Source organism: Sceloporus occidentalis, unplaced genomic scaffold, assembly GCF_023333645.1.
Source record: "Sceloporus occidentalis isolate IW3139 unplaced genomic scaffold, rSceOcc1.0.p SCAF_71, whole genome shotgun sequence".
Taxonomy (NCBI): Eukaryota; Metazoa; Chordata; class Lepidosauria; order Squamata; family Phrynosomatidae; genus Sceloporus; species Sceloporus occidentalis.
Window position 1 is genome coordinate 4,140,356 of NW_028317051.1, and position 23,052 is coordinate 4,163,407.

A 23,052-nucleotide genomic window follows, 5' to 3' on the forward strand; every position below is an offset into this window, starting at 1 on the left:
CACTCTTTTAGTATGTTAAGCAATTATAACTTAGCAGATCTGTCATTTTATTATTTCCTCAATTAAATGGCAATTGCCCATGAGGGCTGGCTTTTGTGTGCCACGATTATGAATGGGGCATATGCCATGTTTAAATAATTTCAAGGATATTTTGCACCAACTCCATATTTTAGCCTGCTTTTTCTAGATAATGACCAATTGGGACATTCCCTTACACTTTAGAAAGGCAGCGAGTAGATCTTAAGATTTAAGAATATTCCTCCAGCAGTTTAGATTAAGCTTTTTTAACGTAAAGCTTCATCTTGGGCTTTATTACAAATAGCATACACATAACAAGCTTTTTCTAAACCAAGTTAATGATCAAAATGATTTTTGTACAGTGTTGGAACAATAGGACTATATTGCAAAACAGTTCTGAAAGGGGAAAAAAAAAAAAAAAAAAGAAATTATGTAAAGTAACATAACGTGTGTTAACTATATAGAAGCAACTTTCAGGCACGTGTATTTTTTAATGTGTTGCATAGACCTTGTTCATTATACACATTTTCAATTTTTATAATATACATTGACAATCATGAAAAGAGCAAACACATCATTAGCATTGATCTGCTTTTGCGCAAGTTTAAATTTCCAGTTAGCTTGTGGTATCTGAGAAAATGTAGGTATAAAATGGAGTTGTACCAAATTTAGAATACTTTATACCATTCTAAAATGGACTATCTACGGTTTTAACATATCTGCCTTTTACAAAAAAAAATTATGTTGAAACTTAAAGGGGGGGGGGGGGAAATCGAACATAAGATACAATGATGAATACAAGTAATGTAGGTTAGCATTGACAGATTGTATTGTTCCAACAAACTTTGTTTACCTGCAGACCTAGTTAAAAACTAGATCTGTTTTGGAAAAGAAAAAACCCCAGCACAATATGTTTCAAAAAATGTTATAAGAAACCAGTAATAAAATAAATTGGGGGTTCTAGCTTAAAATGACTTCTGATTTAACAAATAAAGTTCCTAAGTTAGTTCTTGAGCACTCATGCTCCCATGTGCTATGTAAAAGTTTGAAGATCAGATGTCGTAAAACTAAGCCAACTGAACAAAGTGTGGAAGGTAGAAGCTACCAAACTAAATATTTTAGCAAAACAGATACAGATGTTCCAAATGCCGCCAGATGTTTAAATATAGACTTTGTATATTTTGTAGTTTTTAAACAGAATTTGACGGCAGATAAACTTTCAGCCCATCTAGTTTGCCTATTATTCCTGATGTTTAGATCAGAATGCTCCAGCCCCCAGATTGTGATATCACAACAGCTTCCTGCTGGAATCCTTTACACAGCCTTATAGTGTAAAACAATTTACGTGGGTCTTCCTTCTAAGCTTTGGCAGACAATTTACAGCGAACAAGATTTCACTGCCACAGATTGTTTTATTACTTAAGTACTGCAACTGCCATAAGGAAAACCTTTGATGACAATATTTTTGGAACCAGAGAACCAATTACATTATACTAATGTGTTTGTATTTAGAATGCAAAGTCATAAAAGTCCCTGTTGATGTAACAGTCAGGTGTCCCAGAACTTTTGTCCATATAGTGTATGAGCAAGATGTAAAAAGTAGGATTTATAGTCATGAAGTCCCTTTTATTAATTCTTAGTACTTTACACATTATTATGGACTAAGGGTAAGTTGTTTGCCACTTCCCTTGTGATGCAATAGTGCATCCTAACATCAGAAATGGGTTAAAAACTGTTGAAGGGAGGGGGGTTTGATTTATTCAGGCAACTTGGTAAAATGATTATTTGCATACGGGGGAATCATTTGGAACAAAAAAAAAAAAAAGTGTGGTTTAAGTCTCTGTTTACCGAGACATGTCAAAAGCAAAAACTGATAAGTTTGTTATTACACACCAAGAAAGGAAAACAAAATATGCACACATTTTTGTATATATTTAATCAAAAGAAATGTGTTTTAATGAAAACTGTTTAAGGCTTTACTTCTCAAATACCCAATGCAGTGGTAATGAACCAACAAAGGGAAGGTGGTAGCAGAACCGCTGTGGACACAGATTAGTTTAGAATAAAATGCTGTTGCTGTAAGACTGTTTTCGTAAGCAGACAAAAGCAACTACCACAGTTTGTTTGCCGTGATAAGAAAATAAGAATTTAAAAATACGATTTGCATTATTTAATAATGTATAACACACAAGCAATTCTTAAGAATCTACTCATATTATAAGACAGAAACGTCACACTCAAACCACTATTGCCAGGTTCTCTCTAAATCTACTTAAAATTTATTTTTCTGCCCTGGACTAAGGGATTCCGTTCTTACCGTGTATGGCTTGGATCCTACATCTTAGTTTATAACAGATTGAACAAGCGTGTTTTAAAAACCTTGCAGCAGGCCTTTCATACATTTCAGAATGTCACACTGGAATACTCGATGCAGCAACAGGTAAACAGAGGGACAGGACTGACAAGTCTCTAACCTACACAAATTACAGCATGATTGGGATTGAATTACCTCATTAGTGATGTTGATGAAAATGCTTTGTTAAGGCAAGTAAGGTATAGTTACCTTTATTTCCGTCTGTGTACCTTTAAGACACTGATACAGAATTCAAGACAAGACCAGCATTGTAAAAACATTCCCAAGGTTCAGCCTTAGACTTGTATTTTTTTTTTCCTCACCATGGAAGACATGAGTATAAAGGCCATGTAATACTTCTACAAACTGGAAAGAAATTCAAGTCCCAGAATGTTCAAGTCCACATTAGGAGGACAACCAGATCAAAGTGTTTTGTTTGTATTTTTTTTGAATAAGAGGAAAAGAAGAGGCTAGATGTAAAATTATTCGCAGCATCCCAGAACATTCATGTACCGAAAGGACCTTAGATCCAAGTCAAATCTAACTGTTTTCACTCATTTACTTTTCCTACTGAAGCACTTGAAACAGTCAAGTAGCATTTTTATATTCAAAATCGTCAATGGGTAGCTTGCAAATGATCACACCAATTTAGGAGTTACCCAAAAAATGCAGGTATTCCCAAAAAACATTGGAAGACATCCAACTGGTTTCTGGGTTTAACTAGCCCTAATTTTAGGAAAAGGAAGGCGTGGCAGTCACATTCATGGATAGTAAATATTCAACATTTGATCACACAAAGAATTGGCTTTAATCAGAACTGGGAACTGAGCGTACACGTTTATAGCCCAGTTTGGCAATGATTTTGTGGCAAGAATTTTTACTTAGAGAATTAAACCCTATTCCAGAATCTTCACAGGATTCATTTTGGAAGATGGAAAAGAGGCCCTGGGGTATATACACCAAAACATTAGTTTCTATTCCTGCTTTGTCTAATACTGTCTCATTCCAAACCTTTAATTGGGAATTGGTTAGTTTTCAAAACCTCTATAATGTGTTTTGCTCCTTAAATCTGCGCACCATTGATTGATATATATATTTGTGTATATATATATTATTTTCTTAAAAAAAAAATTAATGGTTTAGTCTTTCCAAACTGTCCCGTGCAGCAACTGAATCCATCATTTCTCTCTCATAGGGGCTGTGAGTTCCCCAAATCTGTTATTTTTTTTGCTCTGTATTAAGCTGTGTTAAGGTTCCGTTTGTTTTACCACCTGTACAAGTCATATCTGAAAATACTGCACTGTCATAGATTCATGCGCAGATGCTCTGGTCGCTTGGAGATCATTGGATAAGCTTGTTTTTTATATGGCCCAGCATTGGATTGTCTGATCGGAAGAGGTGCTGAAGCTTCTCCGCTTACAGTCACGTCCATTTGTTCCACTCCACCCACATCCATTCGATACTCAGATGGCGCTTGTGTGTTCGAGGTCCCGGCAGCTGTTCCTCTTGCCCATAGGTCACCAGGAGAAAATTTTACAGGGCTACAAAATTGGAAACATAAGATTATGCTCCAAACAAGCCACTCATATTATCTATTTACACATTCAAGAAAAAAACAAAAAACACAAAGCAAGCTTTTACATGTTTATGTTGGGCTTATTAAGTAAAACAAAATATAAAATTATATTAAGGTGATCTCAGCAAGAATGCTCTATTGTTATGGATACAACATTTTTTAATGTAAGCAATGATGGGGATAGTATATCCCTCCTAGGCAGACCTACCAGCGATTGCAGTCATTTTTAAACTAAGCAGGGAGATGAGGCTGTATTTATTTAGTGATCACACAGATAGCAACACTGCATTTGGGGAGGGGGGTTACAAATAAAAGTCTGCAGATATGCTAGGCTTCAACTCAATGCAAAATATGCTTTGGTTGGCCTTTCAAGTGCACGATACGGTTTGAGAGTTAAAACCGCAAACTGTCTTTCAAACTCTCGCTTTAATGAATAAACCTCTATATGGCTTTCAGAGTGTCACATGGTTTAATGTCACATGGTCCACACAAAACAGAAAGCCCACAATTGAGTGCTGTAGAAACTATATTTGCACACAAATGGCCAGCTTACACTGGTTTCAGAATGTTTTAATTGGCAACCTAAGACACTGGTTGAGAAAACATGACCTTACTCCTTGAAAAATTCTTTACATGTCAAGTAACATTTACAGTTAATGCTCCATATTACCTCACGGGTGTGCGAGGGCTGCCAATGAATCTGCGAGGAGAACGAATTTTTGGTTCAAATGAAAACTTCTCTTTCACGCTTTCAAGTACTGAGGGAGCCACATAAGTAAAGCCCTGGTGAAGAAAAAGTAGTTAGCATGTCTCGCTTTGGTAAACTCCTCTCTATAATAGCAGTTGCAATACTCCTAGGTATCTCATTCATAACATGGCATACTTGGAGGGCAGCATTTCTGAAACATTACAGTATAAGGCTGTACATACAGGATCTAACAAGGTTTTAAAACAAAAGACACCGCCACCTCATACTGCCCTGTGGTAAAGAATGCCTCAGTCTTCATCACATAGTTGGACACTAACTACTAAAAGTCAACAGAGGAAGCAACTTCATTTGCATTACCATAAAGAATCATCTTAGTGCGGTCTTTGGGCAGGGATAGTCACCCAAAACAGCACATGGTTGACAACGGCAACCTCCAGATATACGAATAAGAAACATTTATTTGAACAAAAATAAGATCAAACCAGGGATCTGTCAATGCTAATCCACTTTATACTGCACTGCATTTATTTTTGCACAAGGAGAAGTTTTTTTTTCCATGGGACTTTAACTCACCACAAACACTTGGTTGGCACTTTCACTGAGGGTGGCATCATCAGGACTATCCACGGGTGTCTGACGTGTAAACTTCGAATCAAACTGGCTCACATCCTCTTCGGATTGCTTTGTGAAGGAAATTAAAGGATTTAGATTCAAAGACACCTAGGACAACTGGCAGTCTGTCAATACTGGATTCATTGATGGTACAATAGTTTCAGCACTATTCACTAGGCGTGTTTATCCAAGAAATACAACGGTACTCTCCACACCCTTGGTTCAAAGGAATGTTTTTGAGGCATGAAAAAAATATATAACAAGGTACCGCGGATCAACGCACATTACAACTACTACTGCAGTATAACCTCATACAATTTTTCAATTGAATGACCATTCATATGTTAAGCTACTTCTCATGCAATCGTTTGAATCCGACGATAAATAAAAGGAACCAATTGTTCACCCGCAAGCACCTAGAAAAGGCAATGAAAATTGTTGGGCTTTACAAACATACCAAGAGTGGTTTAAAGGGGGGTTCCACCTTACGAGCCAGAAGATCTTCCCAGTTAATGTGTCGGAAAAACGGATGAGCCTAAAATATATGCATGGAAAGAATTAGTGACAAGATTTCAGCCAAGAAAATGCTGTAAGCATGCGTTTAAGGATTTTTTTTATTTTTTAAATGGATGTTTGAAGTAGGTGTGGGTTATGTATATACAGAATGCTGTTTAAGAGATTGTAGTGTCAAAATGTTCACCTACTGAAGAACCTGCTGCATGTGCACCCATACAGCTGAACAACTAGTCTAATCATGTAAAAAGAAGTAAAAGTATTTGAAAGAAGATATCCAGCTGCACAAACGCAGAATGCCTATGATGCTACTGCAGCACCAACACCGTATTACTTCAAAGTTGCAAGACAACTTTTGGACTTCAGAATTACCTGAACGTCTCCGGCATCACCAACTCCTGCGCCAAGGCGTGAGGCAGCGTTTCTTTTTAGCAGCTTAAGACATAATAAAAAAAATAAATCTTTAATCATATTAAAATCTCTGCTTTAGCTATTTCAATCATATAGAATATCGTATAGAATATATAGATGTGCATTTGACTGGGCGTGACAGTGTTCAAGACTCATTGTTGCACCACAATGAAGGGGTGAGATACCAGACCCTTGCAGGGCTGTCCGTTCCCTGGCCATCATTGCTGATCTTCCCAGTGCACTGGAGGGTCACGAGCCTCTAAGCAGCTGAGCGAAGTAAAGTATAGCTTTACACAAAGTAATTCCCTCCAATAACCAGGAGACTTGTTAAGGACGGAGAAGCAGGATTCATTTTATTGACACACAGACCAGCAATGAAAGCATATTAACATAGATAAGGCAAATGAGGATTTCAGGTAAGGAATCAAATGGAGGGAAATATGAAACAATCATGGGGAGGCGGACAGAGTTGGTCAATGGCGACAATTGTTCCTTTAACATTAAACTTCTTAGTTAGTAAGATTCCTTCACGGCAGGGTAATAAGAACCGTTATTTCAATTGTTACTATAGTAAGTACCAATTTTACCACACTGCACTAGAACTGCTCTTTAGAAATATTCACCATCATAGTAGCCTTTGTTAGGCGATTAGTAACACTCTACAAAAGGTAACACCATTAGGTTAGTATACAATGACTATAAATGTGCATATGACACTATATGACGATGTCACTACTATAAGGCAGGCTGAGAAAATGAAGACTATTTCCTTTGCTATAAGAGGGGTCTACAGATTGGCAATGTATGTATCGCGTGCAATGCTTTGTCATTCGTAATTCCTGTTTAGGTGAAAGATTCTGGGTTGTCCTAACCAGAATCAGCGTGCAGGTGTGTTCCGTGGAAAGCACCCTACTTGTTCCTATGGAAATACTGGTATTTATGAATACATTTATGAAGGACATGCATCATATCCTATGCAAATGTATGTGTGTGACACTTTTTTCCATTTCTCTTAAATTGTATAGCGCTGCAGAATAGAATGGTGCTTTATACATCAACAATAGTCACATGTTTAGGTGTGGATTATGTTTAATAAGATTTTACCTCCTAAAAGGACAGTTGCAGAGGGAGTAAAAAGTAATGCGATAAAATGAGGGCATTGTCAAGCAATAAGGGGAAAAGGTCTGCCACGCTTTTACCTAGCTGATTTAAAAACACTAGGGTACCCCAGAAAATAACTCTACAAATACTGAACTACAGATAATTACTATAAAAGAAAGGTTTAAGCAAAATAAGAGGGCGGCCAACAATGACACCTACCTTTTTAAGAAGATCCCTGGCTTCTTGAGTGAGGTAGGGAGGCAGGTTAAGTTTACATTTAAGAATTTTGTCAATTGTCTTTTTTCGGTTTTCACCAGTAAATGGCGGCTGAAGAAGAAAAACAAAAAGTTCAAGCAAGATACCCACTTTAAATAAAGCTTAACCTAACATTATCTTACTAAAATATGTTCCACTGCTTCACTTCTGACTTAACTGTCAATTATAGCAAATATATATTTGTCTCACATGTAAAAGGGTAGAGTTATTTCGGAAAGATTATGTAAAACCATGCAAATAAAATAAAAACAGTCCACCTACTGCTCCAGTAAGCATGTCATACATTAACGCCCCCAAACTCCACCAGTCAACCGCACGGTTATGACCGCTTCTCATTAATATCTCAGGGGCCCTGTGGAAAAGAAAATAAACATCTCATATAAAGAGAGCCTATGCGAACATAAGTGCCAGATTCAGTAACGAAAAAAGGGACAAAAACCATTTTAATGTCTATAGGGAACAATGACAACAAATGATACAATGTTGAGCATTCACTGTCAAATTATTGTGAGAAAAGTATACTTTTCTTTCTCTATGTATTTTTAGTGGCATTTGATTAATAAAACAGATGTTTTGCACATGTTTCTAAGTGCTGGAGCATGCAATGCTGTAGATTAGACATTCATAGGCCCATGAAAACAGGCTGTAACGCTTACATGTATTCAATTGTCCCACAGAAGGTGTGTGTGACCGTGCCATCGTGAATAGATTCTTTACAAAGACCAAAATCTGTAAGTTTCACATGTCCTGCAAATAAAAAATGTAAACCTTATTCCAAAATTTGTAGGCATTGTTTTCATTATTATTTAAGGGTAGGGTGAGAAGAAGGAAAATGAAATGAAATTAAGACAATTTGTCTCCGTCAATGGCTGCCAACAAAATCATCAATGAGATGAACCTTTAGTTTACACATCTCAAAAAATAATTACCATTTCACCGAACAAACTGAATTAACATTGTTATTGAGTAATTTACATGAAAAAAACTCCATTTAGGAATGCAAAAGATTTGCAAAGACAGGAATGCTGCATATACACAGCAGGGATAAAGAATAAACTGATTACTACAGTATTAGGCAAGTTTTATCGTCGCACAATCTGGAGTTATTTAATGTAGTCCCCACCTTGATGATTAAGCATGATGTTCTCTGGTTTCAGATCACGATAAATGATTCCTTTTTGATGCAAATGTCCCAAAGCCATTGAGATTTCAGCCAAGTAAAAGCTAAAAAACAAAAGGATGACTTATCAAGAAAGCACTTTCAAACTACATTAGTTCTGATTCATACATTAGTACGCATATGCATTTCTATAGAAACAGAGTCTGCTGCCTTTGAAGTTCCTACAGAGATTAACTAAACATGGTTTAGTCTGTCATAAACCCATTGAGTTGGATGAACTTAGCAGGGCATTGAAAATTAAAAATAAAATCAGTTAGCTGACATATGTCAGGAAAAGTTTGCTGGACAGTAGCTGAAATGTTGCGAGGATTAAGCGCCCAATAATTTTGAACTCAAATTAACCCCATTAAATTAAGACAATGTGCTAAATAATATTTGGATGTCAGATATATTTTAAAATGGTCCGCAACATTTTTTTCTATCAAGGTATTCCATTCTCTAGTCTAAGTAAAGCTTTAGTAAGTTTTAAGTCTGAAACAAGCTGGTTCATAGCAATGGATTTTTCTTACCAAGCAGTATCTTCCATAAATATCCCTTCTCTTTCCAACTGCATAAAGAGTTCTCCTCCTGTGTTGAACACAAAATACGTTGCTTTACCTTTCTTGTAAGAACTGAGACACTTTAGCAGATTAGCATTATATCAGCATCTATGTAGTATAAGGATAAATGTCCCCCTCTTTTTGCGTGTGCTCCAAATTGAGAGTTACGGGATAGGTAAAGCCCGACTCATCTCCGATGGGGTACCTTTAATGTGGAAGGTGGGCTTATGTGCTATTTAAGGTATGTATTTGTAGATTTGAGTATTGGTTATTTATACTTGTTAAATACAGCCAAATATCTCCTGTTCAGTAAGTTGAGGCTGAGACAATGTGTAACAATTACCGTATTGGCTCGAATATAGGCCGCACTTTTTCCCCCCACTAAGTCTTTAAAGTGGGGGTGCGGCCTATATTCGGGGTCTAGCGCCCGACGCCCGGGACATGCAGTTCCGGGCGCCGGGCAGGCAGCAGGCTTAGGATACAGATCCCCTGCAGCGGTGCAGGGGACTCGTATCCTACTCTCTGATACGGTCAGACAGCCTCCCCTGCCAGCACTTTCAATGGGGGGAGTGCCGGCACTGGAGGTTGTCTAAGCGCATTGCGCAGACGTTCACCGGCAATGTGCGTAAACAGCCCCCGCTGCCGGCACGTCTGCTCGATGTGCTTTAACAATCTCCCTTGCCGGGAATTTCCACGGGGGGAGTCCCAGCAAGGGAGATTGTTAACGCACATTGTGCAGACGTGCCAGCAGCGAGAGGTTGTTAACGCTTGCATCGCCGCAGCCGGTGAATCTTCCTTGCCGGCACTTCCCACGGCGGAAGTGCCAGCACCGGAAGTTAAATACGCGTACTGCGTAGCTGTCCCCCGCCGGCCCTGCAAGAACCCGGGGAGTCTGCACCGGTAAGTCTAGGGGGGGGAACCTCTTGGGGGCAGAGTGGCAGCATATCTCGGGGGGGGATAGAGTGGCAGCATATCTCGGGGGGGATAGAGTGGCAGCATATCTCGGGGGGGGGGATAGAGTGGCAGCATATCTCGGGGGGGGGATAGAGTGGCAGCATATCTCGGGGGGGGGGGGATAGAGTGGCAGCATATCTCGGGGGGGGGGGGATAGAGTGGCAGCATATCTCGGGGGGGGATAGAGTGGCAGCATATCTCGGGGGGGGATAGAGTGGCAGCATATCTCGGGGGGGGCAGAGTGGCAGCATATCTCGGGGGGGGATAGAGTGGCAGCATATCTCGGGGGGGGATAGAGTGGCAGCATATCTCGGGGGGCAGAGTGGCAGCATATCTCGGGGGGCAGAGTGGCAGCATATCTCGGGGGGCAGAGTGGCAGCATATCTCGGGGGGCAGAGTGGCAGCATATCTCGGGGGGCAGAGTGGCAGCATATCTCGGGGGGCAGAGTGGCAGCATATCTCGGGGGGCAGAGTGGCAGCATATCTCGGGGGGCAGAGTGGCAGCATATCTCGGGGGGCAGAGTGGCAGCATATCTCGGGGGGCAGAGTGGCAGCATATCTCGGGGGGCAGAGTGGCAGCATATCTCGGGGGGGCAGAGTGGCAGCATATCTCGGGGGGCAGAGTGGCAGCATATCTCGGGGGGCAGAGTGGCAGCATATCTCGGGGGGGCAGAGTGGCAGCATATCTCGGGGGGGCAGAGTGGCAGCATATCTCGGGGGGCAGAGTGGCAGCATATCTCGGGTGGCAGAGTGGCAGCATATCTCGGGGGGGCAGAGTGGCAGCATATCTCGGGGGGGCAGAGTGGCAGCATATGTCGGGGGGGCAGAGTGGCAGCATATGTCGGGGGGGCAGAGTGGCAGCATATCTCGGGGGGGCAGAGTGGCAGCATATCTCGGGGGGGCAGAGTGGCAGCATATCTGTTCCACTAAGTTTTGTTGTTTTTTTTTTACTAAAAAAAAATTATTTGAAAAAGCACCTAACTTTTAGGGTGCGGCCTATATCCGAGCCAATACGGTATGTATGAATATTTTTATTTAGCACTTGCAGATGTACTAAGCACTTGTTACAGTGTAATAAAAGGGAGGTCCAAAAAGTCCAGTCGTACAATGCAAACAGTAGTCACACAGATGTTATCAGGGTACGTTGCGTATGCACACAGTAGGAAAGGAAGTCAATGCCTCCAGTGCTTACAATCAAGGTATTTTGTGGAAACATGACAAAACTTTGCCGATAAAAGGTTTTATATTATTTGATAAGTGTAAGATAAACAATAATTATGAGACAAATTATCTCTTAAGAGCTGCACCTGTGGCAATGTGCAATTTTGGTTACTAAAACTATCACTAAGCATTGAGCATTCACTGTCCATTTGAAAAAGAGGGCGAGATTGAACCTTCAATATTAGTAATTTAGCTTCACGGAAAGGCTTTAAAAATCACACCTACAAACTCGTTTATAACAACTCATGAATAACAAACTTTTAGACTACTGCCTGTCTTTAAGAAAGCAGCCAACTTAGATCTATACACAAAATACACATTAAAAGCTACAGCTCATAGGCATAGAAAGACACCATACAAACGGACCACTGAGATACTCTAAGATGAGGTAGAGTTTTCCACCAGTTTGAAAGGCGTATATTAAGTCTACGATGAAGGGATGCTTCACTTCCTCCAAAATATTCCGCTCTGCTTTCGTGTGGGCCGTGTCTTTTGCATTGCGTACAATCATAGCCTAAAAGATTAACGAGGATGCTTTATGAACACCAAAACCATGAGCAGAAATGCCAACTGAATGCGTGCTACAATTTTATAGTATAATGCTTCAGCTTTTTTGAAAATGGTCTAAATAGCGGAATCAAAAATTGGTGCATCGAATATACCACTTATATAATATCCAGAATTATATGGAAGATCAAAAAGGCAAATTTTTTTAATGGTGGAAAAGAAAAGAATGCCACTTCTGAAGTAATACAGTCCCAAAATGAGCCATTTTATCTGCTGTGACCCTTTTATTCAACATACTTTCCATTATAAGATTATTTCAGAGATTTAATCATCTCTTTTAATTAACTTGTACATATGACAATGGGGGTGCACTTAATTGTAAATCCAAAGCAATGCACGGCTTACCTTTTTTAGTACTTTCATTGCAAATATTTTTCCTGTGTGAGCTCCGATTACCTTCCGTACTTGAAAAACCTGAAAAGCAAAAAACAGGATCAGCTTCAAGTTTTGTACACAAGTCAGGTGACTTGCATCTGAATGTAATCATCGCCAGGGTCCAGCTGGCCTCCCGCCCCTACTTACTGCTCTCGTACAAGATTGCGATCGGCATAGGCGCTTAAAGCGGTTACTGAGATATGACATATCCTAGTGTTCCACTTCTCTAAGCAATGCAGATACCATCATCAGGAGCCCTGCTTGTGTTTTCTTAAGGACAAAGAGGCAACACAAACCCTATTTTGCCTGGGGCGCTGCAATGAGGACTGCCATGACTAAGATTGTACTTGTGCTACCTCAATACTACACAAAGATAACGGTAGTTTCACAATTATCTGCACAGCCATGTACATACACGTCAGAAATATACATCCAGCAACCAATTTAAAATATCTTGGTTCCAAATCTCTTGTGAGAAGTTGATTATATGATTACTTGATATACTCAACATTTACTTGCTGATGACCAAGAAAAGCCAGGAAGCTAAAGGGTTTGTGCTAGCAAAGTGTGTGCGCCAAATGCTGCGCTCTTCAATACTAACCTCCAGCCAATTCTAAAAAAAAAAAAAAAAGCGTAAAGCATTGTCTACTTTTCATGCGGCTTCTGTACTTTACGTGCCTTTCTACATGCATCTGTATTACCCTGCATACGCTCAAGTGCTACCCTGGCCTTTTACTAAAGTTTGTGTGTGTGTTTATACACATAATTAACACATGATTTTTACCCAATTCTAAGGAGCATGAGGAAAACTTGAGGGCTGCAAAACATTTTCTCTTATCTGCAAATTTCAAGGTAAAACAAAAATCCAAAGCCCAAACAGCTAGGATACAAGTAAACATGCAGTCTCTTACCTTCCCATAGCCACCCTTTCCAAGGACACGGAGTAGTTCAAAACACTCGGGTCTAATCTTTTCTGGACCTTTATTTACACTTGTCTCTGAGATCTCAAACTTTTCACAATGTTCCATGCCACTAAACAGAAAAAGTGAAGCTTTTTTTTTTTGGGGGATACATGCTTTACAACATATACTACATGTATCCGGAGCCTGAGCAATTAATTTTTATTTTTTTTTTTTTTTTTTTTTTTACTTACAGTTTATCTAACTGCATGAAGAAAAAACAGAAACACGCCAAGTATATGACTATCATTCAACAGTCTAGCAGCATTACTACTCCATTAACAAGTATTGTAGAACCTACATACAAGCATAAGGTGAAACTTACAGTTCATATGGTAAGCCTCCATGATCCATAAATTCACTGAATGTACCCTGAAACAACAAAAAAATATATATTTAATGCACAGTTCACATAACATTTTCCCTGTTTAAGTGTAGTGGAAAATACTTGTGCAAGAGGTGCTCTAATGCTAACAAGGCTTCTACATCCCCTGTGTGTCAGTATCTGCTGACAAAATTTATTTATTTTGGTAATCCAACTATTGACCCCTTAAGGACAGAGTCTTATTTTTATGCCCTTCGTGACAATGGCTGTTTTAACATTTTTGTGGCGCTCTTGTTGAGCTGTAACTTTCTTCTCTCTCATTTACTGAACCCACACAAGTTATATATTGTTTCTTTTTCAGGCCGAGAAGGGCTTTTGTTTTGATCATACCATGTAATTCACTATAAAACAAAAACAAAGTACACAGAACTCCTCTCACAGAAGTGCAGGTTGAGTATGGCCCTGGAAGATTGTTCTGGAAGAGCCAGCAACACAACGGAGATGGCCCTATAAACCAGTTAAGGCCGAGTGTGTTTACCCTGCAGCGCAAAATCAGCAATACCACTTGAAAAAATCTAACGTGTTTAAAGATAACTGCACTGTGTAAACTTTAGTATAGAAGATTTAATTATTGAAAGAATCAGAATGGGAAACATCAATGAAGGCAATGGGTTCAATACTTGTTCAGGTCCTCCCAATGTTTTTCACTCTCTGCAGCCAGGTTCAGGATGTTAGCCATTTTAAACCATCAAAATGTGGTGAACAGTTGGTGAAAGAAACCATAGAAGAAGAGATTAAAAAAGGCTACATGCCAAGCTTGATTATGTTTATTCTGATGCCTCATCTTGTTTGTCCAAGTTAAACATAACATGTCAAACAGAAACACTAAGGTGTACCTTGCTGAACAAACATTGTGCATTGCGCATACCATTTTGTTACAGTAATATTTCCGGATCATTAAAGTTAAAGACACAAGACTTCCTCATGTAAGATCATAGCAGCCTACAGTGCTGGCAAATTGCTTAGTCCATCACTGTGTCAAGGTACTCCAATATGGGCAAACTATCTAATCCTAACATGGCTAGCATTGTTTACTGTGGAGCTGATTTAGCAAGACTGCACTGCCTTCTAACCGACCGAGACTCTCCTGCAATTTAAAGCCCTCTCAATCCATGAACGTTAACTAAAACATATATATTTTAAAGCAGCATGAAATACTTTTGTATTTTAAGACTTCAACTTCTTGCTGTGACAATCGTTATGTTAATGGCATTTTGGAAACATCAACGATTTGAGCCGTTTAATAATGCCAAGGTTTAATTCTTGTGACAGGTCAACTTAGAAACATGAAGTTAAAGTGAGCATCCTAGACAACTAGATTAACTGCATTTTTAAATGGTCTGAACACTGATATGTGCTCATAAAAGGTTTCAGATTTGAAAATAATAAAAGCCCCATGGGGGGGGGGGGTGGAAATTATATATAATTATACATTTACATAGCACCAACAATTTACAAAGGGATATTCAAGGGCCTTGAAAACTAGAATTGACAGACTAAGACAAACATATTAGGTAAATGGGGCTCACAAATTTATAATCTAAAGGATTAGTCGTTTCTAAGAATTAGTTTCCATATACAGCGTGACCTTGGCCCTTCACTTGGTGGCTACAGATAAAGCAGCCTGCAATCCAACAGCTGAACTACCAAAGTTTGTTTTGTTTTTTTTACTCAAAATTTCAACAAATCTTAAATACAGAAAATGGAATGAACACAAGAATCCCCAGCCAACCTGATGCCACAAATTAAACAGAAAAATCAAGTGTATTAACTTCAGTTTTGATAAAGTAAAATCATATTTCCAGAGCACATGAGGAACAAAGTGAGAGAGTACAACAGAATGATGAATATGGATGGTAAAAGGGTCAAGGAGGTTAGTGGCCAACAGTGTGAAGAACTTTATGAGAGCACAACAAAATCCGCCATCACATTTCCAGCCTAAAGTGAGGACTAACGAGAGCCGGAAAGGGACAGATTTCCTAAACTGGTATCCTGATTATAGCAGTAAATGGCTTTGTGGAATTGCTTGATGTGCATGCAGCGTCTCTTGTATCGGCCAGGAGAAGCAGGAACCAAGTAGAGTCATGTGAATGCACATCACATGACTCTGCTCCGCTCCTTCTTCCCCTGGGAGCGGGACAAGAGAAGTTGTTTGCACAGAGTGCAAGCAACACAGAGGGAAGGAGCAGCGCCCCTGCAGAAGTCTGCAAGGGAGAGATCTCGTGGGTGGGGGAGGGTGTATGAATTAGTATGCGTGATTAAGGGAATGAATGAGTATCTGAATTAGTTTTTGTGAATGAGGGAATGAATAAGATAATGAGTGAGTGAATGAATGTTTGTGGACCAGTACATGCTAGAACCTGGGTGTGATTTCTGTTTACACACACACAATCTCACAGAAGTGAGTACACCCCTCACATTTTTGTAATATTTTATTATCTTTTCATGTGAAAACACTGAAGAAATGACACTCTGCTACAATGTAAAGTAGTTAGTGTACAGCCTGTATAACAGTGTAAATGTGCTGTCCCCTCAAATGTAACTCAACACATGCCATTAATAACTAAACCTTGGCAACAAAAGTTATTACACCCTTAAGTGGAGATGTCCAAATTGGGCCCAAAGTGTCCAAATTTTGTGTGGCCACCATTATTTTCACCACTGCCTTAACCCTCTTGGGCATGGAGTTCACCAGAGCTTCACAGGTTGCCACTGGAGTCTTCTTCCACTCCTCCATGACCACATCACAGAGCTGGTGGAAGTTAGAGACCTTGCGCTCCCCCACCTTCCGTTTGAGGATGCCCCACAGGGTTTAGGTCTGCAGACATGCTCGGCCATTCCATCACCTTTACCCTCAGCTTCTTTAGCAACGCTGTGGTCATCTTGGAGGTGTGTTTGGGGGTCGTTATGTTGGAATACTTCCCTGCAGCCCAGTCTCCGAAGGGAGGGGATCATGCTCTGCTTTAGTATGTCACAGTAAATGTTGGCATTCATAGTTCCCTCAATGAACTCTAGCTTCCCAGTACCGGCAGCACTCATGCAGACCCAGACCACGACACACCCACCACCATGCTTGACTGTAGGTAAGACACACTTGTCTTCGTACGCCTCACCTGGTTGGCAGCACTCATACATCCATTTCCAAAAACAACCTCTGGATATGGCGCTGAGCACGTGCACTCAACTTCTTTGGTTGACCATGGCGAGGCCTGTTCTGGGTGGAACCTGTCCTGTGAAACAGCTGTATTGTTTTTCCCACTGTGCTGCAGCTCAGTTTCAGGGTCTTGCCAATTTTCTTATAGCCTAGGCCAGTGATGGCGAACGCATGGCACGCGTGCCGCTGTTGGCACGCCGAGCCGTCTCTGTGGGCACGCCGTGACTACAGTCATACACTGTAGTCACGGCGTCGGCTCCCGCGGACTACATCTCCCACAGTTCTCTGGGGAGAACCCTCCCCAGAACCCTCCCACAGAAGCCATGCCCCCCGCTCTCAAACATCTGACGCACCTGCGTGCAGGGCCGGCCTTTGGGGTGTGTGACCCACACAGGGACGCTACGGTGGCGTCGGACCCCCCGGGGGGGGGGGGGGGGCGGTCCGCACCGGGTGCCGCTCATCAGGGGGGCACCCCTCCAGAGACGGACAGTAATGTCCGCCGCTGGAGGAGCAGGCTCGCAAGGGAGCGGTATCGGAGGTCTTTAACAGACCTCCGGCTCCCTTGAGTGATTTTAGACCGGTTCAAGGATCCCACTCCCTTTTGATCCGCGCGGCAACAGCTGCTGTGCACCGGGGTTTGTTGTCAGATCCCGGCGCACAACACTGAAGCCGCGCCTACCGCTGTCCGTGCCCTCTGACCCGGAAGAAGGCAGAAGAACTGAAGAAGAGGAGCGAAGAGAAGGAAAAGGAGCTGTAAGGAGAAAAGAGGAAAGGTAGGAAAGCATTCAGTGAGAGTGGATTAGCGTGCGTGTGGATTGGCGTGCGTGTGGATTGGCGTGCGTGTGAGAGTTATGGGTGTTATGCTGTACCATTTCCAATGTCTTTTTCATGATCTAATTATGCTCTAAAAGTACATCATAACTCCCATCACTCTATACTGTTCCATACAGTGGCAGAGCTGGGAGGCAGAGGCCTTGCACCCCCACCGCAGGACTCCTGAAAGGTAAGTGAACTTCAAAGAGGGAAAGGGTAGATAGTTAGATGGGGGTAGATAGGGAGAAGGAAGTGAGACAGGGGAAAGGGGGTAGATAGGGAGAAGGGAGTGAGATAGGGCAATCATACTCCTATCATGCCAAGTCTGCGAGTACATCCTGGAATCTGGGTATGCCTGGCCATGATAGGAATGTAATTGCTGTTAATTATATATATATATATATATATATATATATATATATATATATATAAATATATATATAAATATATATATATAATATTGTTATTTAATTGTTTTGTCCTATTTTGGTGTGTTACTTTAAATAAAAGTGTTAGATTTTTTTTATGGTGTGGGGGGGTAAATGCTGCACTTTCGGTTTCAGTCCAGAATTCGTTTCGGTGCATCCCTACTACTAAGCCAGACAATTAAGTGGTAGGCCTACACCACATCAATGTTTGGCGTAGTATATAGTGATTGGGGTTTTGTTCCAAGTTTTTATTCCTTTCTTTTTTTGGGATGGGGGGGCGCCAGAGGAGTAGTCCGCACAGGGCGCCAGAACACCTAAGGCCGGCTCTGCCTGCCTGGGATATCACCTGACACACGGACATCACAGGAGCGACTGGGGACTGACCCCACACCGATTCCAGCAAACCAAGTAATTTTTTTTAACCAATTGCCTACCGGGCCATAGCCAAAAGATGGCTACAGCACGGTCGGCTTATTCTGGGAGGACGTGTACAGTTGTTTGGTTTTTTTTGTTTTTTTCAATTAAAAAATTTTTTATGGAAAGCTCTGTTATTGTGTTTTTCTTTTTAAACAAAAGCTGTTAATGAATTTGAAAAACTGTACGAATTGTTTTTTCTAAACTAAAACCTCGTTATTCAGGTTTAATTGCAGTGTTGGCACTTTGAAAAAAATAAGTCGTTTTGGTTTGCAGTTTGGGCACTTGGGCTCAAAAAGGTTTGCCATCACTGGCCTAGGCAATCTTTAAGTAGAGCAACAATTCTTTTTTTCAGATACTCAGAGAGAACCATTGTCTTGCTTTTCAAAATAGAAATGACTTTTCTTTAATATACAAAATCGTACGGACATACACTTTTAATACACAAAAGAGACTGAAAGCCAATCTCCTTATGAAATTCTTTAAAAGATGTCAAGTAAGACAGAATGCTATGACCACGCCATCAGGAAGTACATTTTTTAAATAGATGGGGAACTCTTGGAAGTCCCATGAAAAACTGTTTTCTTCTTGAGCACACAGTGCTGTATACAGTAATGTAGGTTAAAATTGACTACTGGCTTTATTTAATTTGGCCCTGAATAACATCCTTTAACTGCAGACCTGGAGGCTGCTAATGTCAGTTGCATGGTATGTTTGGGTAGCTTTCTCTACTCAAAAACTCAACAATGAGCTTTATGGATTGGAAATGCTAATGAAGTACTTGTACAATGAAATCTGTTTCTTCATAGGCTTTTATGTAGCTAGCTGAGCCATTCTAGTGTTTCGCACAAGGCAGTATTATAAGGACTGAGGGCGTCTGGTGGATAGGGCAGAACACAAATGACTAATATGCAACTACCCGAAAATACATATATATTACATACAAAAGCTAGAGCTGTTTTAGGTGAAAAAAAAATCTCAGATTAGTATTTTTTGTAGATCCATTTTAAGGAAGGCAAAAAAGCAGAAGCAATACGGATAAAAATAAAATTCAGCTTACATGGCTTACATAGGCAGTGGTGATCATTGGGCAAACATACCAGGATGCCACTAGCTTTTTCATTTAAGGTTTTCTGTTATCTGCTGGGAGATGGGAAGGTTTGGTCTAATGCCTCCTGCTGACAGGGTTAACATTGCTTTTTACATCATGCAGCAGCACGTGTCACTTTGGTTATTACACTATTGTACAACACTGCTGAATATGCAGGTGCTTTATCCGACAACAATTAGCGGCAGAAGGAATTTCATAATGTGGGGGCAAACCAAAGCACAGCTAAGTGACAACAGATCTCCACCTTATGTACCAAAAGGTTTGACACGAACCATAAGAAATTAAACTACGCTGGGAAATATATCATACGTAAAAGGCACACTAATGAAATCACTGCGGTTACATCCAACTTAGACACATACTCTTACACACAATTTTAATATACTGGGTGAATATTCTTATTAACAGAAATGGTTTAAGTTAATTGCATATCTCAAGGATCTTGGGTAAGCAATACATATAGAGTTAACCCTCTATACGTCCAGGTAGTAATCTTAACTTGCACCCCATATAAAGTTATAGTGATAAACAAATGACATTATTCATGCCCTTTTCCGTTGAATACTTCACCTGGTCGAACAGGACAACAGACGCACTTTGTTTCTCCTGGACAATTTGGACAATTTATCCCAAAGCATTATAGATAATTGTGGAAGTTACACCACTTCTAATAATATGGGTGCTTCAAAACACAGATATAAGGGGGGAAAACAGATCACTAAGGGAAAATCTCATTCAGCCACAGTTCAGAGATGGCTAACGCAGTTCATAGTTAAGGACCACAATAACCAACTGTATTTATAGATTTCCAACAATTCTCCGAGTTTAATTTCATTTTTACTTTTTTCTGTCAAAATTACGCTAAAACAATACATTTCAAGCAATCTCCAAGAGGCACTCCATAGAAACCAACGGAATGTTTCAGCTGAAATGTGTTCCCTGGAAAATGCTGCATTCTTGCATTCTGGGAAGTTGCACTAACATGCCTTTGAGCTCAGCTTTCCAGTGTCCTCAGACACATGTTAAAGAGCCACCAGTCCGTACACAGGATGACATAGAAAGCCTGTCTCGTAGAGGGGATTCTAAGAACCGTAGCTGCCTAAGGGGGAGGGGGGCACAAACTAACCTATAAAAGGCCCCTGGTCCATTTAGAAATGTATCCAAACATATAAAGCGTCGATCTAACAGATCATCAGCTGAGACACGGAACTGTGAACCATTCATGACTACAGCTCTTATTCTTCCTTCTTGCACACATCTTTAACTTATCATTAATTGGCCTTGTAACTTCATTGTCTTTGCATGATCAACACAGACAGGCTGTTGGTAACCACGACAACATTGCAAAAATTAAATACACTCTGGGCAGGTATGGCTCATGCTTAGGGTCCTCATTAACTATAGGATCAGTTGGCATGATGCTCTTTATCTTGCAACTTATCGGTCTCCACCTGTCAAGTGCCATTTACAGTCCAGCTTTCGCAATCATATGGCTCAGCCTGAAACCCCAGTACGGCACACATGCGATTACGGCGAGGGTAGAGAACTACAGTCCCAAAATGATTGTTATTGGCACCAAGTCGATTCTCAGCCCTCGTGAGACAAAAAAAAAAACTACAATTCCCATCGATGTTAGCTGGGCGAGGAAGTGGAACAATTCGATGGAAGTTGTAACTCAACTATACCATACTAAAGGCGTCTCGGCTGATCAGTAGTGCTATACCTCGGCACAAATCTATAAGGTACGACATGACGGACAGGGAGACAGGTGACGGGGACCAGGCACCGGTAGGCGAGCACAGGGGCCTGCAACCCTTCAAGGCTCCAACTGGGCCCCTTCCTCAAACAGTAGATCTTACCCCATCTTCCAGCTCATCATCTGAAATAGCGTCCTCGGGTTGGTCTAGGTCAATGTCAAACACCCCCGCCATTGCCTCGGACGTCCTCTGCTTTACCGCAGCGCGGTTGGGAACACAATTTCCCCGCCTCATGGGCTCAAACACACGGCCGCCATCACCGGACGTGGAAACGCGACGGCGCCTCCCAGACGTCACTACTTCCCACCAGGCGCCAGCCCTCCGCCCATCAGCGTATATAGCGCATACGCAGAGACAAATAGCGAGCCGGCTGCCTAACACTGAGCATGCGTACAAGCATATAGCCGAGCAAGCCTCACCGAACGCCTGCGGAGATCCATGGGCTTTGCGCATGTGCAGACAGACGCGCCAGTAAGACCTAGCAAGAAGAGAAAAAGCTCTCTTCAATGGGAATTCTTGAAAACGAAGTTTACGAATCTTTTTCTGCCATGAAAGGCTGTTAAGGGAAACTACAATAAAAGATAAACGTTTGTGACAAATCTGCGACTTGTGACAATATGAGCCTCGTTACGATTTGTATTAATATTGTTATTGTGTAATACAAGTCAGTCGCCTGCCTTTTGCGTCATCTATCTGAGCAGCCTTTAGGAGAACTACAGGGTGGTTGCTGGGGTGAGGGAGTGAGAGACAGGTAGTGGCCGTTTCAGCAACCATTACTTCCAGCGTTAGCAACATAGTTGCGGTTGCAGACCAAGGTGGGTGGTTACCCCCCTTTTTCCCCCTCTTTAAAAATATCCGTTGAAGGGTTCGCTTTAAATTGTACTCGATGGAATTAATTTTTTAATTATTTAAACAATTTATGCAGCACTTCTTACAAAACATATCTTCAAGGGGTATGACGAGACTAGAATTGACAGACTAAGGCAAACTGATACATTAGGTGGCGTGAGCTCTTATATAAGACGATATGTAAACAAAGCTTCTGTTTGTGACACTTTCCCTTATTTCATTTTTTTTATCTATTAGTTTTAAATAGATGTTAAGATTAAAGATAAAATAACCTATGCATTATTACCATACTGTATTTTTTAGGCTCGAAATTGCAGGCTCATAAGCCTTTATATGTAATAATAAAATATATTTTTCCCAAAAAGGGATACAATTATTTTAGATGTTGAAGAAGATAAGGTTCGCCTTTATTTAGAATGATAAAAAGATTTACCATCTCTCGTTGTTGATATTCAACTGGTTAATAAGGAATTCTAAATCCTGGCGGAAAATAATTTTCTTAAAGTTAGGCAACCGGCATAAAATTCCAATTAGACTGAAGAAAGATAATACAAATGAAGTGTACTAAGAGATCAAAATCATTATGATCAAAAGTTATTCTGTAAGAAAAATCAGAAATAGATACTTTTGTCCATATACTGTATTTGGACACCTGACCGTTACACCAACAGGGACTTTTATGACATTACATTCTTAATACATAGATATCAATATGTAGTTGACCCCCATTTGCAGCTTCCACTCTTCTGGGAAGACTTTCCACAAGATTTTGGGAAG

The 23,052-nt window shown here is 40.7% G+C and overlaps 1 protein-coding gene across 3 annotated transcripts; it reads right to left on the reverse strand.

Annotated features, from left to right (window-relative positions):
• Positions 1–3,674: 3,674 nt before the first annotated feature.
• On the reverse strand, positions 3,675–21,666 carry RPS6KB1 (ribosomal protein S6 kinase B1). 3 transcript variants are annotated; one of them, XM_089494274.1, is made up of 15 exons: positions 21,529–21,666; positions 13,690–13,736; positions 13,317–13,437; positions 12,376–12,444; positions 11,830–11,977; positions 9,259–9,316; positions 8,693–8,793; positions 8,226–8,316; positions 7,831–7,921; positions 7,513–7,620; positions 6,154–6,216; positions 5,726–5,803; positions 5,230–5,337; positions 4,618–4,730; positions 3,675–3,912 (listed from the first exon to the last, which is right to left on the reverse strand). In XM_089494274.1, exons 1-15 carry the CDS (start codon positions 21,658–21,660, stop codon positions 3,675–3,677), a joined length of 1,566 nt encoding a protein of 521 aa, XP_089350400.1. In that variant the 5' UTR covers positions 21,661–21,666. The 3 variants fall into 3 exon arrangements, with proteins under 3 accessions (XP_089350400.1, XP_089350401.1, XP_089350399.1); XM_089494275.1 differs by lacking the exons at positions 5,230–5,337; positions 21,529–21,666 and having other exon boundaries at positions 13,690–13,733; XM_089494273.1 differs by lacking the exons at positions 6,154–6,216; positions 21,529–21,666 and having other exon boundaries at positions 13,690–13,718.
• Positions 21,667–23,052: the final 1,386 nt, after the last annotated feature.